The following is a 20,571-nucleotide window of genomic DNA, read 5'->3' on the forward strand; positions in this document are numbered from 1 at the left end:
GGCTGTTTGTCTTGCAGCTCTCTACGCCTTAACTCACAGAGTAGTCGGGATAAGGTGCCAGCCCCAAGGTTAGCGCAACATGTTTCTTGAAATAATCTTGCTCGACATGTATCCTGGAGGCACATCCTCTGAATCCCTGGCTCGCTCATTTATTTATAGAGCCGAGAAACCCCCACCTCAACCCCCCAACCTCCCACCCTGTCACCCCCAAACCGCTAACACCTCACACACCCATCTTCTCCTCCTCCGGCCTAAAATTCTATGCAAATAGCTTGCACTCTGCAGCCGCTGTTCTCACCAAAAGCTGCCTAACACGTGTATAACTGTTACTGTTCTATCACCTAAAAGCTGAAAATGTTTCTTTCTGATTAATACCTCGTTACACTATTCATCTGAGGGTGGAGGCGAGGAAACACTTTTGGAGACGCTCTCCATGACAACCAAATGAACCAAATTAAAGCAATAAAGCGTTGCAAGAGTTTCAAAGTAGACTCATTAACTTTAGTATGAAGGATTTTCAGGCTTTATTCGCCTCTTTTATTTTTAGCGAATTTTGACATGGTCAGGTTGCGGCGATGGATTTGATTGGCAGTTTGAACTCAAGATCAAGCGCTCTGATTGGCAAGTCGGAAACCATTCGGTAGAGCATTTTTTTGGACTGACTCACAACAATTACTCACTGGTTCTTAGGTCAACCAGTTGTATTGTTTTTTAGCCCCTCTGTTGACTGATCAGAATCAAGAACACATGCGTGAGGTATAATCATTGAAACTATTGCTCCTCTGGGTCAACACACTTTTCAATTAATTTCATTTTGCTAACAGACCGTTTGTTTAGATATTATCCATATTCCAATACGTCGTACGGTACCATCAAGCATCTGCGCTTTGATTTGCTCTACGTATGAAAAGAATGTGCCACACGGGGATCAGCACCAGCATCTGTGGGTACAGTAACCCTTATGCAGGCTGGTGGAATGGCTGATGTAAACCAGTGAAATGAAAGTGTGTCATCACTCAGCGTGTTTGGATGGTGTTCACAGATTGGGGGTCATACATGCTATGTTTGGCCTTCCAGCTGCTCTCGCCTGATTTAGTCCTCCGTTGCTGTGGTTCTCGAAATCAAGCCGCGGACGTAAAAATACCCCCAGAGACCGAGCCTGCTGATGGGTGTTTCTTATAATGCCGATCGAATCCTCCGCCGATGTTTGAGAATAACAAAGCGCTCCGGACTGTTGCTCTGACGAACGCAGCCCGCTCGCTTCATTTGTTATCTGTCCTAACCCAGCCAAAGTCTAATAACCTCCTGCTTCCATTAAGAGCAGCTCAATTTCCGCCCAACAAATTGGACCATTTTGAAAACTTTCAGTCTGTGGTGTAATTGGGAACTTTTAGCGTTCCGGCTCAAATCAGAGGTCTCTCCAAGTGCACTAACAATACTGGCATTCTGTTTGATTACATAGACTAATAAAGTGGAATGAGTCTGGAGATGTTATCTTCTCCACTTAAAGGATTCATCTTATACCTTTGTGCCTTTGAGCTGAGTTGGAACAATGCTGCAGACTGAAACCCGAGGAGCAGCGCTTGTTCTTCCTGGATAGCCCCACTGCTCCGTAAGATGAATCCGATTCCCTCCCATCGGTTTAAAAAGCAGCTCTCGCCTTATTTTCAGTATTTACAAGAAAATGCCAAGTCCTGCAGGTTTCATCAAATCTCCCAGCCCAGCATTAAAATCCATTTATTGAATCCAGAATCTATTCGAGCTTTCCCCACAATAAAACTATCTACACTACACTTTAAACTACAATCTTTTAATATTAAGGAACAACTGGACTGCATGAAAACTCAGGCCTGGAATGAAATATGGTGCATGCCATGTGTGGTTTCATTTTGATTTGTCATTATATTCTTATATATGTGTGTGTGTGTATATATATATAAATGTAGTATATCTGTGTAGCAGTAAGGCCACATGTTTCTCAATTGTATTTCCAACTCCAAAGATGCTGAGAAATGAAATGTGGAACGCATCACTGACACAAACAGTGTGGTGAACCCTAAACCTGCTGCATCCAACAGACGTAACACTGGCACACAACCGGCTGGCTAGTGTGTGATAAGCACTCTCAACCAGAAGTATACTCTATTTTAGAAACTCTCTACCCTCTCTCTCTCTCACACACAGACACTCTTCCGCCACAGTGATAATTAAGTCTTCTGATTGCGCTGTATTATGACAGAATTAATGAAGCTTTTAATGAAAATTAGTAACACTTGGCCGAGGCACCATGTATCAGACATGCTTAACAGCAAGCTGCAGTAAGAACAGTCAGATAAGCAGGGCAAGCCTCCAGCTCGCTGTGAAATAACACCAACAAGTGCTGCGTACACAATCAAAATACGGCCGTCCACACACTGTGCACAATCTGCAGGGCAGCTCTTTACACCGGCTTTAATTACAGGATGATATTTTGGCGTTATAATTGTTTCAGCTGTAGTCCAACCGTGAAATATTATGCACCCCGGCAATCCTTGTTGGCTGCATGCCACTGTAAATACCACTGCTGCATTCGGCGGCAGGAAAGTCAAACTTTGCTTTGTGTTAAAAGGTCAGGCCCCTAATTTATCACATGCAGAGGGAAATAGATTAATATCACCCAAGGAAAAAATGTTTCCACTACGTCAAAGATGCAGCGCTGTGCAACATGAAAAATGTGTTCTGGGTTTTTTTGAAGTTAGAACTGGCTGCCTGTATCGTTAGTCAGGGATAATACTGCCGTCACATTTGGAGCATTGAGTATACACACTTCCTCTGAATTGACCGTCATACTGCCTTATTGCTCTAATGTGCTGCAAACAGATAATTTACAGCCAAGGGTTGGGGAAGTCAAAAAAGCAGGAGGATTAAGTGCTTTGTCATCCTGATCTGGTACAAGCAGTCTTCCAGTGTGCTGCACTGATCTGTCTTTTCCTCTTTGAATCCTCCTAAACAGCTCTGTGCCAGCCTGGCTGCAAGCATGGAGACTGCGTAGGACCAAATAAGTGCAAGTGCCATCCCGGATTCACCGGCAAGACCTGCAATCAAGGTAAGCTCCCTCCTGGAAGAGCGGCGACCCGCAGATGCTGGAATACACAGCTGTTATTCCCGGCTGTGTGTGACTTGTTTAATTGTTATAGGGCATTGAAAATACATGCATCACAGACAGAGGGCAAGTCAGATAGTGCAGTCCTCCCAAAAACACCATGACTCAAAAGGCCCCAAAGCGACACACAGCAGGCACGCTGACTTGTACATTTTTCACTTAAAACTAAGTTGCCCAAAGCGATAGCAAGATAATCACTGTTTATTGTGGCCAAGTCTACACAGCAAAGCACTTAGTTATTAATGTTGCCACTTATACACGGAGCAGAATCTGCTCTCCCTCTAGCAGACAGTGGCGAGATGTTGCAATCCCAAGGGAAGGAGGAGCCAGAGCGAGTGCTGATTCAGCGCAAATGGAAATCACTGCTGAGGCCACATTGAAAGATTTCAGGAGAGCAAGATAACATCTCAATTAAACTGACCTGAGATAACTGAGCACGGGCTAGAGTGCAACTGATCCTATTGAGAGAGTGCATTTGTCTGGCTGTGTTTTGGTTTGTATAGATGCTGACAGCTCAGGCATGAGGAAAAAGGTGGAACCTTCCCGTTTAGCCGTAATGTGACGTGCGTCCATGCAGCTTCAAAACACTTGTGGAATTCACGCCCTAAGACAGGAATAGGATAGTGTGTAATTAAACACAAGAGTGGAGTGGAGGGGGGATGAAATCCTTTCCGGAATGTTCCAAGTGACTCATCCTGCATTTCCAGGCTATAGGTGGCTCCTGTCTGCCCGGCCAGACGGCTGTGTTTTGTCTTAATCTACAACAAAAGGGGAGAGAGAAGGGATCTCCGTCTCACATCCCACCACAACAGACTTTGTAGCCATGGATTCAGACAAGCTTATGTGAGAAATGTGATTTCAAGATCTGTCAAGATCAGGCTGTACTTTAATGTATCCATCCAACTCCATTTGTCCTATAAGCTTTCAACATTTCACAGAGCTTTTACTGAAAGTTGAGCGGTGGAGTTTCTCTTTCAGCTCTTTTTTGCCGGAGACAACCTTGGGTCCTGTTTTGAGCCGGCGCATTCTATGGACACCAATTTAATTATTCAGAAGCCGTAGATTAGATTTTCTAATTTAAATTCAGCCTCTGTTAACCATTGATTTGCGGTTTACTATTGATGTGCCAGGTGGTGAATTTTTCGAAGCTCTGTCCCTGTGGAGCATCGCATTCGTCCTTCAGAGTCAACCAGAAGGACAGGAAGAAGTTGGAAGAGGCGTCTCTGGTCTTGATGGTCCTATTGGTGCATATACTGACCTATAATTGTTTATAGATCAGACTATGATCCTTTAATTAGTTTTGCTACATGTGCCCTGAAGTAAAATAGATGCTTAATGATTATATTCAAGATAGTAAGGTTAAGCGCAATCGAGCATTATACATGCAGGCACGGGCAAATAGAGATGCACATACACTCACATGCGGGGGAAAACACTTGCGGCATGTTTCCTTTGCTTTAAGTGGCAAGTGAGGACAGATGTGTGACCCGAGGGCGCTGTGATTAACAGGAGCGTTAAAGGCCTTCTGAACAGCAGTTGTATAGAGCGGAAACACCCCACGGAGGAAACGTGAGTGATTACACAAAAACAAACACGGCACCTACAGCATCGATTTCACCTCCTTCCAATCCAAACCTTATTTTCCACTGTCAGTTGCTGTTCTTAAAGCAGGCGGCACACGATGGAGAGGTTTATGCTTCAGGGCACAAATGTCTCTTCTCACTGCCGCCCCCGTCGTCGTCGCACACGGCGAGTGATTTCACCTCGTTATTTATTTGACTCGCATTACTTTTCTCCACACATTCCAACAAAATGCATGAGATTGCGTTTGAATGAATGCAATCATTTCCATAATGGAATTAATAGGCACTTAGTTGTTGTCAAGAGTAACAGCAGCCCAATCTATTTTCAGGGACGTGCTTCACCTGCGCTGTTGAGGAGGAGAAGTGTTTCTGGCACGCTGCATTGTGTCAAAAGATGTGTGTCTCGCTGCACAAATGAATTCATTCTAATGATAATTGTGTTACATTTAGGCACAAGCCCCCCCCTCTGCCGATTCAATATATATATAATAATATATATATATATAAGATGATTTGTTCATGCAGGTGGATTTCATCAGTGGTAGTTGACCTGCTGTTAAGATGCTATTAAAAGATTTTGCAGGATGCAAGGGGTGATGTCAGCAGCAATACAGCGTCCAGAAGTTCTATGCTCCGCCCCCCCCCCCCCAACCCCCACCCACCGCCGCCAAGCACATCATTAATAGCACTCCACACATCCAGATCCAGAGACGTGTTTCAATTAAGTGTAACATTCAATTCATACGTCTATTCTCAGAAGATTGGCGAATATCTCGAGCTTTCATTTCTTTATCTCGGTCAAGCCGCCGCATTGTCTCAGGAAATTCTAAGAGCGATTCCACTAATCTCCACATAAATCAAATTTGTCTCAGCGCAGATATATTCTTTGGGATTTGTTATTTTAGAAAGCGACAGTCCGTCTTGCTCTGTCTCTCCACTGGCTGTCTGCGGTGTGGAATGAACATTAAATTATCATCTGCATGTGTCGGAGATATATTGAACCTTTGTGTGTATTTGCCCCCAACCAGCACACAATTACAGCAAAAAAATGTGTTTCTTCTATCATGCCTGTAGTCTTTAATATCAAGGTCATTACAGAGGTAGGAAATAATATAGAAGCCAGACTGACCTCAATAAGCGGGAAGAAGGATCTATAATCAATCTGGATCGCTCCCCAATGTCCCCTCCAGTGGTGGTTGCATGTAATTGATGCAAACAATAAAGTCAAGTTTGCACAGCGGAGATAGTCGATCGTCCACATACTGCTGAGGCCGAGCAAACATCTCCACAAGATGTACGACTGTATATCACTATAGGAATTACACGGGCTATACTACCGCTGTGATACTGTATCCTGATGTCACTCGCCTACATGCAGGACTGCGCTTCTTAGCCGATAAAAATGGATGAGTGGTGATAGTGAGGCGACTCGATGGGCTACGTGAGTGTGAGTGAGACTAAACGATGCGTTCTTCCTGGTATAAATAAAAGTTGAACAGTCTGGAACAGTCCGGTGCAGCCAGTGGCTCATGCTTGTGCCAGAAATCTCACTCATATTGTTGCGCAAGTGAGTCACTTCCTTAACTTTATGAGTCTTTGCTGTTTGCTGCTAAAGGTTGAGATCTAATCAAAGGTTGCAGATACGTTGAGGTCATTTTGTGCAACCGCTTTCTTTTTCTCATTGCATTAAGTCACTTTGTGCTGCACAATTCCATTTTGTTTGTCTATAACATTTATCAAAGGCGCCCCCGGGCAGTTTCACAATCCATCAGATAATCACGTTCAATGAAGCGCTTCCAGTCTGAGCCGAGGTTTCTTCTTCTCTTTCTTGCCGTTGCAAACCCCACACAAGGATTTTTTGATAAAGACCCCAGAAACATTTTGGTCAGTTGATTCCTTATTGTCTTTCTACATGGACTGTTTACCAGCCCACCATGTCCCCCCCTCATGCTCAGCTTTAATGCAGCTCTTCGTCATCAATAGGACACCATCAGAACATCGATGCTGAAGTATTTGCGCTTGCGTGAAAGAATTAGAACGTCTTCAACAGAGATGCTGTGTGCTACAGTGATGCAATGATATTTAAGGTGATTTTATTGATTTACTCATTTGTTATATTGCACGTAGCGATCGAAACCTGGAAGAGCACCAGCCAAGACGAGACAATTGGGCAGAGAGGGAAAGAATGTAGCACGGCTGAATCACTGCCCAGTTTAAATTACCACATCCCTCAATGGTGAAACACTCAAATCGTTTGAAGCTTGCAGAAACAGTCAAAGGTGACTCCATCATCCTCCTGTCACGGAACAATAGGTGTTGTTAGCTCACTGCCGGGAGGAAAGGTAGCTGGACGGAAAGATGGATAGAGAGAGAGAGAGAGAGAGAGAGAGAGGGAGGGGGAAATTCCTGAGGTGGACCTGTTTTGTAGTCGAGCTTGATTTGGCCTTGGAAAGAACCCGTCTACCTTTGAACTTCCTGATACAGAGAAATTGAGGAGGACTACACTCAATCCCTGGGATAATTCTCTCAGATCCCCTTTTACCCTCATGACAGAGAAGGAATGTTAAAGAGAGGAGAGGACAGTGAGAAGGGATGCGAGCACTTTCTCCCATACGCCCTCCTTTTTTTTCTGATGCGCTGCACATGTCCAATTCCCACAAGTGTAATCCTCTTTGCTGCATAATGTTCTTCTTTCCAGGAATGTGGTATGGTCAGAGGTGTTCTAATCTGTTGGTCGGTGCTTTTCATTCTCACTGCGTTTCTCCCTCTGAATACCTGTTTATCTCTCTCTCTCTCTCTCTCTCTCTCTCTCTCTCTCTCCTTCTCTCTCCATTGTTTACCACTCCATCTCAACCAAACCCTCCGATCCCCGACCCCCTCTAAACCTGTTCTCCTTTCTGTAACAAAGAGGGGCTGGACTATTTAACCCCACCAGTGTGGGACAGTCATCTGCCCCTGTTTCTCCCTGTGGACCACGGGCCCGGCCGGGTAATGATGGAGGGTGAGATTTATCAGTCACACAAGCCATCCCCTCCCCCTGCTGTAGCCGCCCGCTCCTGCCCGCCATGTCAGCTGCCACTTGCATGGTGCTGCACTGTGCAAACTGAGGAGGGGCGAATCCTCTCCACTATTTCCTCAATGCTTTCTGTCCAGCTGGAGCTGAAGAGAAGCCACCCGAGGACGGCTTTTCAGCAGAAATGCCAGCGTGAATGGCAAGCATGCCACGTCACAGTGTTTACCCCCCCTCCCCCCCCCCCCTCTCTCTTTTTCAAGTGACCACTTTCATCTCCAGTGATTTTTTTTTTTTTCTTCCTTCGTCGCTCTGCTCTCCTCTTCTTGGCTGTCACTCTCTCTTTTCCCGGATGTTCGAGTGCCTGGGACAAGAGAGTCTCTCCCTTTTTTCTTAATCACCATCATCGACATGGACACAGCGCTCGCTCGTGGCTTCTCCCATCAGCACGGGGAACAAGGCCTGCAGCTCCAAATAATGTTATCTCCTTCAGAGACGAGCATGTGCCTGAGAAAGAGCCCGCCGCTAATCTCCGTCAGTGATAGAGGCGTGTCGGGAATGTAGCATAGCATACCTCAGTGTAGCTGACCCAATAAATCACTCCACTTTGCATCACTTCAGATCTGCCCTCACGGTTCATTCACCGTACAGTGAGCACCCCCAGAGGGGCCGTACCCCAGGCTATCGCACAGGCTGTTCTGCTCTCCTGGAGCCATGTCAAATTGTCCTATGGTGGTCATATCTGTCTCTTATCTGTCTGTTTTCCCGTCCTCTCAGGCTTGTCCTTCTCTTTCCTGGTATGGAGCCGCTCTGGCTGTGTCTTGTTTGGCATGATGTGCTGATGCTCACGGAGCTTTTGCTGCCTGAGAATGTGACCATTTCAATAATCCCTCATTTGCATTTTTAAGATGTTTTCCGGGTCTCCGCAGGCAAGTGGAGACCTGTGTCTCTGCTTCAGCTTCAATGGACAACAATGTTTCTGTATAATTGCAGCATTGAGAATGTCAATTATTTGTTGTGCAAAGCGCTGTTAAAATCACAGCTGACACCGGTGGTTAACAAAGTCCAAAGGCAAATCGTGTGTGTGAAGGTGTTTCTGCGTTTGTACAGGCGTGTATGTTGAGATCCTGATATCATAAGAGACAGAAAGATACTGAGAATACAGAGAAAAGAGACAGAGTGAGTCTGAGGAGGAGACGACCTTCATCACCTTTATTAAGGGAAGCAGCGTAGAAAGATAATTATATATTGACATACATTGGTAATATTTACATCATAATATAGGGCCTTATTGTACTTTGTAACATTTAACCGATTCATCTGATAGAATGAAGACATGTGTAATTATGCTCTGATTCACATTCTATAACTCATGAGTTCATAGTAATAGATACACAGCTCGTATGTGAGACAAATATAGACAAAGTCTGTGTTGAGAAAATGACCCTAATATTCCATCCAGCTGAATTTACAGTGATTGAAGGAGACTTTAATCCCACTGGTACACGGTGGGATTTAACAGGCAGGCAGCCCAAATTCCAGCCTCATCTACCGGCCACACAGCCAGTATGATCTGAGTCCACTGTATTAGACAAGCTTAAGTCTGTCGATGTACCAACTGGGGATCAATCACTATGTGTTTAATGTGGGAGTTATGCGTCCCTGCACATGTGCACGGGGCTAAAGATGGCTCCATTTACTGTCTCACAATCCCGGGGCTAAAAATGAGCCTTGGTGTACAGTGAGATGAACGCTATTTGTGATGGGAGGTTTGGTCATACTGTACGCACGTCGGTTATTTATATGCCCTGGAGCCTGGCACGTCATTCCAATGAGATGGAGCCATGTGTAGGTATGAGTCTGTTTCCGTCCTGATGCTCCTACTAGACCTCCTATGTGACACAGGGACAGGAGAGACGTCTGTTCATTGTATGTGACGGTGACCTTAGAATGTGTTTGATATGCTAGCCTTTTCAGATTAATTCACTGAAAATTGCAATTTGAATAAACCAGTGTTGAATATCCATCAAGCATTTAACGTCAGGAATCAGCTGCTCTAAGATTAACCACTAGGCTTCATTACACCTTGGCCCAAATGTCAGAAGATGGATTTATTTTACCATCAGTGTAATTTATTACATTTTCCGATGACGATCCAACACCATGATTGACGAGGGTACTAGGATTTCCTTCCTAAATAGTAGTAAAGTGAGGTTACCTGTTAACTTCTCAAGAAAAAGGTCAGAGTTCCTTAGAAGATGAATCTAAGCACTCTGGTGTCATATTTCACATCACCTTTAATGGCTTCACTGTAAAGAAAGGTGTGTATCTGGCATGAGGGCAGAGCTATGGTGTACATTCGTAGCCTGGTCCCTCTGTCACATTACTTCAAATAATTGGTCAGCAGTGTCTTCAGTAAGATAAGAAGAGCAGACCTCTTTAACATAATCCCATTGATTAGAATTTGCATAATCATTTGACAAACTGTCAGCTCAGGCCAGAGACCTTCCTCCCATGAGCCCCTCTTCCTCAGCGCTGAGACAGGATCATTCTCTAATAAGATTTCATGGGCTGCAGTGGGTTTTTGTGTGTTTTGTTTCTCTGCTTTTATGACTACATAAAAAACAACACTGAAATTATATGTATCTATCAACAAACTGCTGGGCGGTGGAGCAGCACCCTGGCAAAGTCTTTCTTGTGGTGAGTCAGAGGCCATAATAGCATCTTTTATCACGAGCAGGTAATGGGCAGGTTGACAATTGACACTGGCTTCCTGTTAAACCATCAAACAGGAGAGTTGTGGGCTTGTCAGAACATGGCAACACTTCACTTCCCATAAGACCCCCCCCTCCCCCCCTTCCCCCCTACACACACACACACACACACACACACACACACACATACCTCCTCCTTCCAAAACACACTGACACACACATCAACACAGACGCCTCAGACGCGCACATGAACGGATGGCAAGGTTTGACGAGACTGACCTGAACTTTGCCCCTTGACTAATTCCGGCCCCCTCTCTCTCTCTCTCCCCCCCCCCCCCTCTCTCTCATTCTCTCTCTTTCTCCTGCACTCCACTGACGTCCCCTCTCTCTGTCTGCAGACCTGAACGAGTGCGGGCTGAAGCCGAGGCCTTGTAAACACAGGTGCATGAACACGTATGGAAGTTACAAGTGCTACTGCCTGAACGGCTACATGCTGATGCCTGATGGGACCTGTGGAAGTGAGTCTTTCACACACACACACACGCACACGCAAACATACACACTTTCATTCCCGAGCTATAGTCTGTTCTTTTCTGCCCTCAAAATCTGTATGTGCTAGTGCAAAGCTTCACGTCATATGTGTTCCTCTGAAGGCCTGCACAAGTCTACCCTGATCACATAATTCTCTTTATGAAACACATTTTCACACCCGTGCAAGAACTGTTTCAGCGCAGCCTCCCAATCCTTTGATGGACAGCTGCGAATAAAGCAGTAATGTTGATCCACTTCATTAAAGCAGCTCAAGAGTCAGAGGGACCCCTGTGAAGAAACCTAAGAGGGCTAAAATGAGAAATATGAAAGAAACACAAGCTTTCCAACCTGTGGTTAATGTTCAGCTCTTATTGTTGCCCTGGGGTATTGAACAGAACTGTTAGTGCCTGTACATGTCTGCGAGTTACAGCTGCCTCTAAATTCCCACCTGATAATGATTTTCTCCTCACGTTTCCGCACGACAACATCCATCTCCCCGTTTCCAAATATGAATTTCTTGCCACATTTGAGACGATAACAAACTTTTCCAGGAAATGATGTTGTTGCGATGATATCAGGCACCATATCGTTCCTCTCCCACATGCCCCACTCCCACCCCTGCTCCGATCAATAACACACATCGCTGTAGCTTTTAATCAGCCTGGTCCATCTCACTCATCATACGGTACTTCAGGGTGCCGGCGGCAGCTGAAGTATCACAGCTACCAGTCCCACTTTTAATTTCCTTTAAAGGCCTCCAACTTTATTGAGAGAGACCCAACATACCGTAATCTCATCCGCTATGATATTATTATTATTATTATTTTGGAGGGCCGTGTTCGACCCAGCACGACTCAACGATATAGGTGATATGGTCTAGGAAGATTAAAGTTGGCAAGGAAGGATTGTATGGGATAAGGTGTGCTCAGAGAGTGACTATGTGGCAGAGGAATCTAATAATGGCGGAATGGAGCGTGTGCTGCTCTGTTGCTCGCACCCCAGGGTCATTCTGATTAATATCAAGAAAGCCTATAAGTCCCTGGCCTCGGGAAAGGAAAGAGAGAGAGTGAAAGGGCCCAGTATAGACTGTACGTGTCAGGTTTGTACAGATTCACACGTGTACAATATTCGGCTGCTTCTCAAACTCAGTCTTTGTAATCTGAATGAGACGCTGGTGACTTTTCCAAATGTCGTGATTTTCATAAAATCTGTAGGCCTTTTAATGGAGCCTTATGGATCCACACAACACAACCATGGAAGTATGGAAAGCCTCTGAAACCTACTCTATATTGCCTCAGAAAGGTGTTTTCCTATGACATTTTACCCTGAAACAATATTTCTCATGGATTTGTATCCAATTGTAACATCCAGGTGCCTTCGCCCATCAATTCACTGCTCACGCGATGTCACCGCATAACGTGACGTAGTGGAGAGAGGGTTGTGGAGATGTAAGGTGCGGTAAGAAGAACTGATATTGATGTTACAGTCCCGATTCAGCCTCTATCTTTGTGCTGTTGGAGAAATAGCAGCACAGATCCATGGCAGAGCTATAAACCTACAGGCCTGCTAAAGAACTATGTCAGTGACCTCGTTCGGAATTAATTTTCCTGAGAATAAAATAAAAATGTGTAAAATCGCAGATGCATCGCAAAGGATAATTGAGTTAGATTGATGTTTTCCTTTACGGTGGCCCAAAGGAATACATACAGGATGTTGCACAGTATGTTTGAAAATCTGTGAAAAATGTACTAGACACCATTTGCTCCCTGGGCACCCACATGTGTTTATGTGTTTGTATTGTTTTTGTATATCAGATGCTCGCACTTGCGGCATGGCCAACTGCCAGTACGGCTGCGAGGTGCTGAAAGGAGAAGTCCGATGTCAGTGTCCATCACCGGGGCTACAGCTTGGTCCTGACGGAAGAACCTGCGTGGGTACGTTCGAGTCTCATTATATCTCCAGGGGCTTGAAAACAGACCCCTGCTGTGAAACTGCTCCCTCTTCAGCAGCCACTGCAGAAGAGCGTTACAAAGGAGTGTGTCAGCCTATAAAACTGCTGAGTGATAATCAAATGCAACTGTTTTGGCAGAGGAAGAAAGAATCATTGGCAAAAAAGTCTCACTTGTAAACTCAAACAGAACATTTTGCCAAGCTTAGCTGGAACTCAAAATGTTTACCGGCACATCTTCCTCTCCTTTGATCAAGAGCAGGACTCATTTCACAGCCAATCTCTAACAAACGGCGACTTTTTCCGGCATGACTTTTACAGCAAAGTAACTGCAATTGTTCTTTGTGACGCTGATCCTCATGGTTTGGTTGAAAGGAGGGGGGCAGTCAAGCAGTTAACCCGGGTCAGGTTTAAATGCAGGCTGTTCCAGACTGGGCTGTGTCTTATAGCCCCACTTAACTGAGGTGCCGACTAATGGAGGGCGGATTTCTAAAACAGGATGGACATCCATCATCAAGGATGATGGGAAGAGGAAGGAAGGGTTGTGTGTCACAGGTGTTACGCCTGTGTAATGGGTAGGTCTGTACTTTTTGAGCAGTTTTTATAAAGCCTTTCTGCTCATATTCATACAGCTCGTTCCAAAATGTTCTCAGTGTCGCAAACGCCTTTGCAGGAACTAGCCTTGTTGTTAGAGTCGATGATGTGCCGATCAATTTGCATCCTTGAATCTTCAAAGATCTCGATTTCCACATCAACAAATTTTTACATAAACATCTGGTTTATGTTCAATGTGAAAATTAGACAATTTTTAATAAAGAAGTCATCCACCCACAACTAGCAAACAGCTACGGTTAACAGGACCTGAACAAGCGCTCCATAAGAGTGATGCCTCAGGACTTCCACAGGAGGAAGTATTGACTTGTTTTTGCTGTGTGACAGAGCTGCAACAGAAGCTTCTGATAAATGACAAAGTGTATTGATGTTTTTGCATTGTCGCAGATGGTTTGTACGAGGCAGCCTCATCTTTCATTTCTATCCCACGCTCACAGAAATTGCTCAATGTGTCAAATGATTTTTCAAGTAAACACAAAAGCAGAGTTTAATAATGGCAGATATACACGTCAACCTGAATAGGACCTCTAGTCCGCTGTTGGGTGTTTGGTGCTTTGGCCATTCAAGCAAACACTTCATCCAAGGCAGAAGTACCAAATGCACACAGAGAGACGCCAGACCCCTCAACACAGGGTTTGGAAGTTTATTATGGCTGATTCAGAAACTATTGACAACATTATTATCAGGTGAAATGAGGGTATTTTTTGTGCAAATATCCACAGAATTGTGTTATAATAGACTAATTTATTCATAATGTACTTGCAGCTCTTTTTGTAGAATGAGCAATGGCCCCTCGTGTTTTGCAGCAAACAACAGAACAGGGCAGAACCTTAATCTTAATTTTGTAAATTCAAAAGATGCAAAGAATTCCACATATGGGCGTGGCATATATGAATGGATGCATTTAGACCAAAGGAATCGATGGGAAGTGGAATTTTGATTCTGTGATTTACGGTTTAAACATTACGGCGTTATAAGACTTAAATGTCTAAGTGGATATTACGGCTCCACCATCAGGCTGAATGGAATGAAAAAAAGTGATATTGAAGGTCCTGAGCTGAACCTCTATCAACCTGCCATATCAGATTACTACTGATCCATAAAGAAAAACGTTTGAAAATATGAATTTCATATGAAGACTGCAGTTGTGCGCCTGAGCAGATAATGTATGTAGGTGTACTCTGTAAATTACAATAAATCCAATTAATTATGAAGTTACTATGCATATTTACACCTGGGAACTGCATAATGCAACCACAGCCTCTGACTGCTCCTCATTAAGCAGATACCACTGGAGCAGCATGGGATTAAGTGCCTTGCCGATGAGAACCTCAGCAGTGTTTGCTGAGGGATGAGAGCCCGGCACATTTTCCCTTCCGTTTTCCCAGCTGCTCCAGGTGTACCTGTGTTTTAAGGTGCTTCTAAACAGCCCATCCCAGAGCACTCCAGTGCCCTGGGACTATATTATGCAGCAGATAAATTAATGATTTTAAGGTGAGTGCTCTGAGCCGCTCAGTCTTAATATTCATACCCATGTGCTTGCAGAGGTGATCATCAGAGACACTTGGAATAGGTGCCTAAATAATGAAAAGAGGTGGGGCGCATTGTGTTCTGAATACATTATGCACTCTGTTCATAAATGAATACTAACCAGGGAAGGGGAAAAAGTCCTGTGTGATAAAAAGAAATGTTTGTTTAGCTCAGGATGTGGAAACGTTATTCCATATAGAGTTGTGTTATTATATTACATTATATTATATACTGTATTTCACCAACTCTAAAAAGTGATGGCTTCATTGATTATTTACTCCCTGGTGAAATGAAACTTTTGTGTCCTTTTGCAGATGTGGATGAGTGTGCAACAGGAATAGCAGTGTGTCCACGGTTCAGGAAGTGTATCAACACATTCGGTAGCTACATCTGCAAGTGTCACGAAGGATTTGACCTGCAATACATCAACGGCAAATACCAGTGCACAGGTACCGTGACGAGGCGTCTGCAGTGACAGCTTTACACACACACACACACACACCTTTCAAGGGTCTTAGAAGTGTTGAGATGTTGTGATGTACAGTGAAGTTATTTTTAGTGATGCAGGCACTGCTTTTACATCAGACACTGAGGGAGCATAAAAGGACGCACGCAGGCATGAATATATACAGTATGTTAACGCAGACAGCACTCAATGTGTTTATTTGGTGTCAGAAGAAGTTGTGGCATAGTGACACTTCCCTCAAAAGTGAAGTTAACATAGAAAAGTTGCATGCACAGCATAAATATTACAACTGCAGCAGAAGTGTAATGCAATGCATACATAATCAATCCCTCTGATTAAGATTGCGATATTTGTGTTTATTTGTGTAATATTTGGTGTACATTTGTTGCACATTGTCAGTTTTAAGAGAAAGTACAGAAAATAGTCTGTTTTCACTCACTGTGCACAATGGAATAAAGGAATATAGGAATTGAAAATCATTCAGAATACTTCAATTTAGATTTTTCTCACCAACTCTCAACTATCTACTGCAAAATGAAGTTGGTAAGATACGCAACACTGACTGAATGCAAAAGGATAAATACCACATCAAACTTGCCGTTATCATTTATTAGTCGGGTGACGTTCATGAGAAAAACCTGAAAAAGCTGATTGTCGAGAGCTTTAATGGAATTTGCTCCTAAAATAGCTTTTCTGCGCCTGTTAACTGGGGGAAAATCTGCCCCAGAAGCTCAGGGTGACATGATGCTGACATTGAAAGAAGCAAAGGCTGTTATTCTATTAAATACTTCCAGCAACATGACATGTGACATAAACTTTAAACTCACCTTGAAGTGGTTGTGAAGCAATTAGTCCCTGATATTCTGTTTGAACCTGTTCCGATCACATGTACACACACACACACACACACACACGCACGCTCACACTCACCCACATGCATACTCAGGCATGAAAGCTTAATGTTGTGTTTGCATTGTCTTGCAGATGTGGATGAGTGCTCCTTAGGTCAAAGCCACTGCAGCAGCTTTGCCACCTGCTACAACACGCCGGGCTCATACAAGTGCAAATGCAAAGACGGCTACCGGGGGATGGGCCACGACTGCAAACGTAAGGACGACAGAACCAAACCCCCCCGGCCCCGATGTTCACTTTTGTTCCGGGAACGGGGGGCCTCACGTTTTTTTTGTTTTCTTTGCCCATGTTTCTTATAAGATAGGAAGGCAAGAGGGCGGAAGAAATGGCCTCGCGAGCAGCTGAATTCCTTCCTTTGTAATGGCTGTCAGTCATTACTTTACACTTATCTGGTGTACCCTCTCTCAGCCCGGACTCCATTTTGACACCCGGCCATTCTAATTAGATAAAAAGACAAGTTGTACACCTTGGGATGAGAGTTTTTTCCTTTTCCTCAGAACCAATGTCTCATTCTGCCAGCTGAAACACACTTCATTAGTCTCTGGCTCAGTCACTGGTGTTTTTGCAGCAGCTCAGTGGCCAAGAACTCATTTATTCTACACAGTTATTTAATCATCTAACAGAAACAACTGGTGTACCAGTCTGTAGCACAGAAGATCCCTCCTGGCATAGCGTGCTGCAAATACTTCACCCTGTCGCCTAGCCAAAGGGTGTGAGACACAACCGCTTTGGGAGTGGACTCGCAATATCCTATTTGTGTATCACATATCAAAGTCCCACGCAACCTGAGAAAGCAATAACGGAGTTGAAACCATTTGCCTTTGTCCACTCTCATTCCTCACTCCTGAAGCTCTTATGAAGTTCCTCCCTGCCTCTGTCTCTGCTCTTGACATGAAGAATGTGTGGAGGTACAAAGGCGAAGGAGGTGTTACTGCGATGACATCAGCACAGCGGGGGGTGATCTCGGGGGCACGGCTCCCCTTTTAAACACAGAGATCAGTCCGAACACACGCTGCTGCTTAAGCCCGATGCTGAGAGGCCTCCGGCTATGAACACATAAAGAATCAGTAATCAGCACAAGAGCATTAAAGGTGCGATATCAAAAAGCGACGGCAGTGTTTTATGAATTAGAATTTCAGGTGGATCTGGTGCAAGTGATGGAAGACGCACCTAAATCATTTATGAAAGTAAAAATACTAGGATAACACTGGGGGAAAAAATCTATAGCCGGTAAAAGACGTGCAATCAAAATTCTGCTTCTAATTCTAAAACTAAATATACGTTCACTGTGAAGAACATTCCCTTTTTGTCACAATCAATATATAACAATATAACAATGTAATCTGTCCTATATCTCAAATTCTGTATTGTTTGGAATTAAATCTTTTTTTTTAAATCTATTAAAATATACAGTATATATTACATATACAAAGATGTTCATCCACTATTGGGATTTAAAGGTTTTTTGTATCACCACTATTTGCAATTTGATGATGCTCTCATATGAGCTCATCGTCCTAATTCACCACCAAACTACTACTACAGCCATCAAATACAAATAGAGCAGGATAACAGCACATTTCCTTCTGAAATGCAGTAGACGGCAGTGATTCAGTATGGATTCAGTAAATGTAGTTTTTTCACCTGTATGTTAATATGCCATGTCTCATTGTGTCTAGTTTGCTGAGCTAAATAGAGAAGAATGTCCAAAATGATCCCAAAAGCAACCCAAAATAAATGAAAGAAAACTTGTAGCATCTTCATTTTATGGGCGATATTGCCAGTAAGAGCTTTTGCCTTGCTGAGTTATGGAACAGCTAGTTTGTTTTGTGATTGTAACATTTAATTAACAGATATCTGGAGAAATCTCTGCAGATGAAAGAAAGCTCTTATCTGCCAAGCTCATACTAATCATAACAGTTAGCCAGCAATTCCATGCCTCATTAACTGACAAGTGCTCACATTTCACTGATGTAGCCTCATTGTGTTGTTATTGCAGCCATTCTTAAGGTGGTTATTGATCCCCCGACACCTGGGAAACTGCCTCCAAATCATCACAACCGCATCCCCGACTTAGACCAGAGGAGGAGGACCACCACGACTGCCCGCCCGCCGGTGACTCAAAGGAGAATCTTCCCTATTGTCCCCAAACCAACAACCGCCATCACAACTACTACAACCACAACCACAACCAAAGCTCCTCTGCCTCCTAAGAGGGTCACCCCGGCTCCACGCAAGCCTGCAGTTCCCACTCGAAAGCCTTTTATTCCTACCAGGAAACCCCCAGCAACTACACGCAAGCCCTACGTCCCCCCAAGGCCATCGGTCCCCACCAGACGTCCAACCGTCACCCCTGTGGACAACTCCATCGAGAAGGAGGTCACCAAACAGCGAGGGGACGTCCACAGTAAGTTCTGCCTTTGATTTAGTTTAATTACATTTTTTTTAGGTGACTTACTTAACAACAAGCTTTGTGTCTCTTTTTGGTAAAAACATTTGTTTTCATCAGTTCACTGACAGGTTTCAACAAACCACACTGGTGGGAATTTGCATATTTGTCATCCGATTCCTGAAAGCACAGTGTTTAATTATGAAAACCAAATCAGTTCGTGGTGGAACTACTTCAAAGGACAAAGAATAACAAACACGACATCCAGAGAGGAACTTTTAGATCATCTGTAATTGAAACTGCAAACTGAAAAGCTTGAAATCAAATCTTAAAAGGGAAGCAAATTCTTCCAGAATATGTTGTTGACAGAATCATTGTTTATAATTATCACATTATAATTATTCTTACAGTAACATTATCCTGTACTGCTGTCCATTTCCATGCACATGCCCCATTGTTCGCACTCCTGAATGTGATTTTCCTCCCTGCTTTTAAACCTACAGAGGCTGGAAACACGCTTGACTTTGCACGTCATTCTGCACACATGTTCCCTGTGATGGATTACGGCACTTCAAATCTCTATAGGTCCATTTCATAATTCTGAAATCAGAGAAAATAATGTCTTGCCTGGAAAGCAGGAAAGGACAGTGTGTAACTACACAGCTTGCTTGCCCTGAAAAGCCGCCAGCAGTAATGTGAAATAAAGGCGCTTTATTATTTAATAGGACAAAACATGCAAAGACCCTCTTGAGTTACACCCTAAAGCACCTATTTGAATCCCTGCGCTGCATCTGCGAAGATGTGACTTGCATTTGAAATGATGAATATGCAAATTTGAACCAAAGCGTATCCACCCTTGCATTATGAAAAGCAGATGACAGAGTAATGAGCACACATGAGCCTCACTAATTGCAGCTGCGTGCTAATGGACCGTAGCAATAAACAAAAAAAAGAGGTTATCATTCCTTTACTTAACATGAACATGCAAACCACTGTCACACCATGTGCACTCGTGTGTGTTTGATATCATCTGTGCACGACCCAGATAGCTGCGTTTGTGCAAAGTTACACTCTGAGTTGTGACCTTAGTGGAAAAAGCAACAGAAATACAAATGTGTTAATAGTATAAACTAAAGAAATTCTTCCCATCCCAACGTGCTTCAGCTCCCTGCTCATGTTGTCAGTGTTGCGCGTGTTTACCGTTAACCTGTTGATTGCCGTCAACACAAATCAACACTGAGCCCGTTTGACAGAGAACTGGCCCGTGAAACGCGAGGATTGGAGGGGAGATATTGTGGTTCCTTGCTCACCTTGCCAGATGGTATCATATAATTAGAAAAAGGAAGGAGCAAGGAAGATTACATTAACACCTGTCGGCACTACTTGAGGGAGACATCTGTCTAATAGTTCACACTACGGAAAAGCGGTTACAGAAATCAGAGCTTACTTAAAATAGCTTGAATAAGAAGAAGAAGAGAGAGCGAGAGAGCGAGCAAGGTGGTGGGTGAGTCTCTGCTGAGTGATTACTCAAATGATTTGAGTTGAAAAGGAGTAATTTCGATGAGAACGTCGGCGCAGGAAGAACACCACACCTGTTCTCAAGCGCCACTGTGAAGACTTGAGCAGCTTTGTAGATTTCTTTCCTTTGTGATGACTTCACCTCAAGGGTCCCGCACTAATACAGGGAAATAACTTAATTGATGTGACCCATTGTTGATAATGGCTTTGCTCATT

The 20,571-nt window shown here is 43.9% G+C and overlaps 1 protein-coding gene across 2 annotated transcripts in view; it reads left to right on the top strand.

Annotated features, from left to right (window-relative positions):
* npnta (nephronectin a) overlaps positions 1 to 20,571 on the top strand; it is a 38,787-nt gene that overhangs the window by 11,933 nt on the left and 6,283 nt on the right. The window contains exons 3-9 of one of the 2 annotated variants that reach the window (XM_076147914.1): positions 18 to 68; positions 2,993 to 3,085; positions 10,848 to 10,967; positions 12,795 to 12,914; positions 15,385 to 15,519; positions 16,521 to 16,643; positions 18,448 to 18,855. In XM_076147914.1, coding sequence (XP_076004029.1) covers positions 18 to 68; positions 2,993 to 3,085; positions 10,848 to 10,967; positions 12,795 to 12,914; positions 15,385 to 15,519; positions 16,521 to 16,643; positions 18,448 to 18,855 — 1,050 coding nt within the window. The remainder of the gene's footprint in view (positions 1 to 17; positions 69 to 2,992; positions 3,086 to 10,847; positions 10,968 to 12,794; positions 12,915 to 15,384; positions 15,520 to 16,520; positions 16,644 to 18,447; positions 18,856 to 20,571) is intronic. The other variant, XM_076147915.1, reaches the window with a different exon arrangement.

The sequence above is a fragment of the Genypterus blacodes genome, unplaced genomic scaffold (genome assembly GCF_046128005.1).
Source record: "Genypterus blacodes isolate CSIRO-AG114 ecotype Tasmania unplaced genomic scaffold, CSIRO-AGI_Gbla_v1 ptg000039l_1, whole genome shotgun sequence".
NCBI lineage: Eukaryota > Metazoa > Chordata > Actinopteri > Ophidiiformes > Ophidiidae > Genypterus > Genypterus blacodes.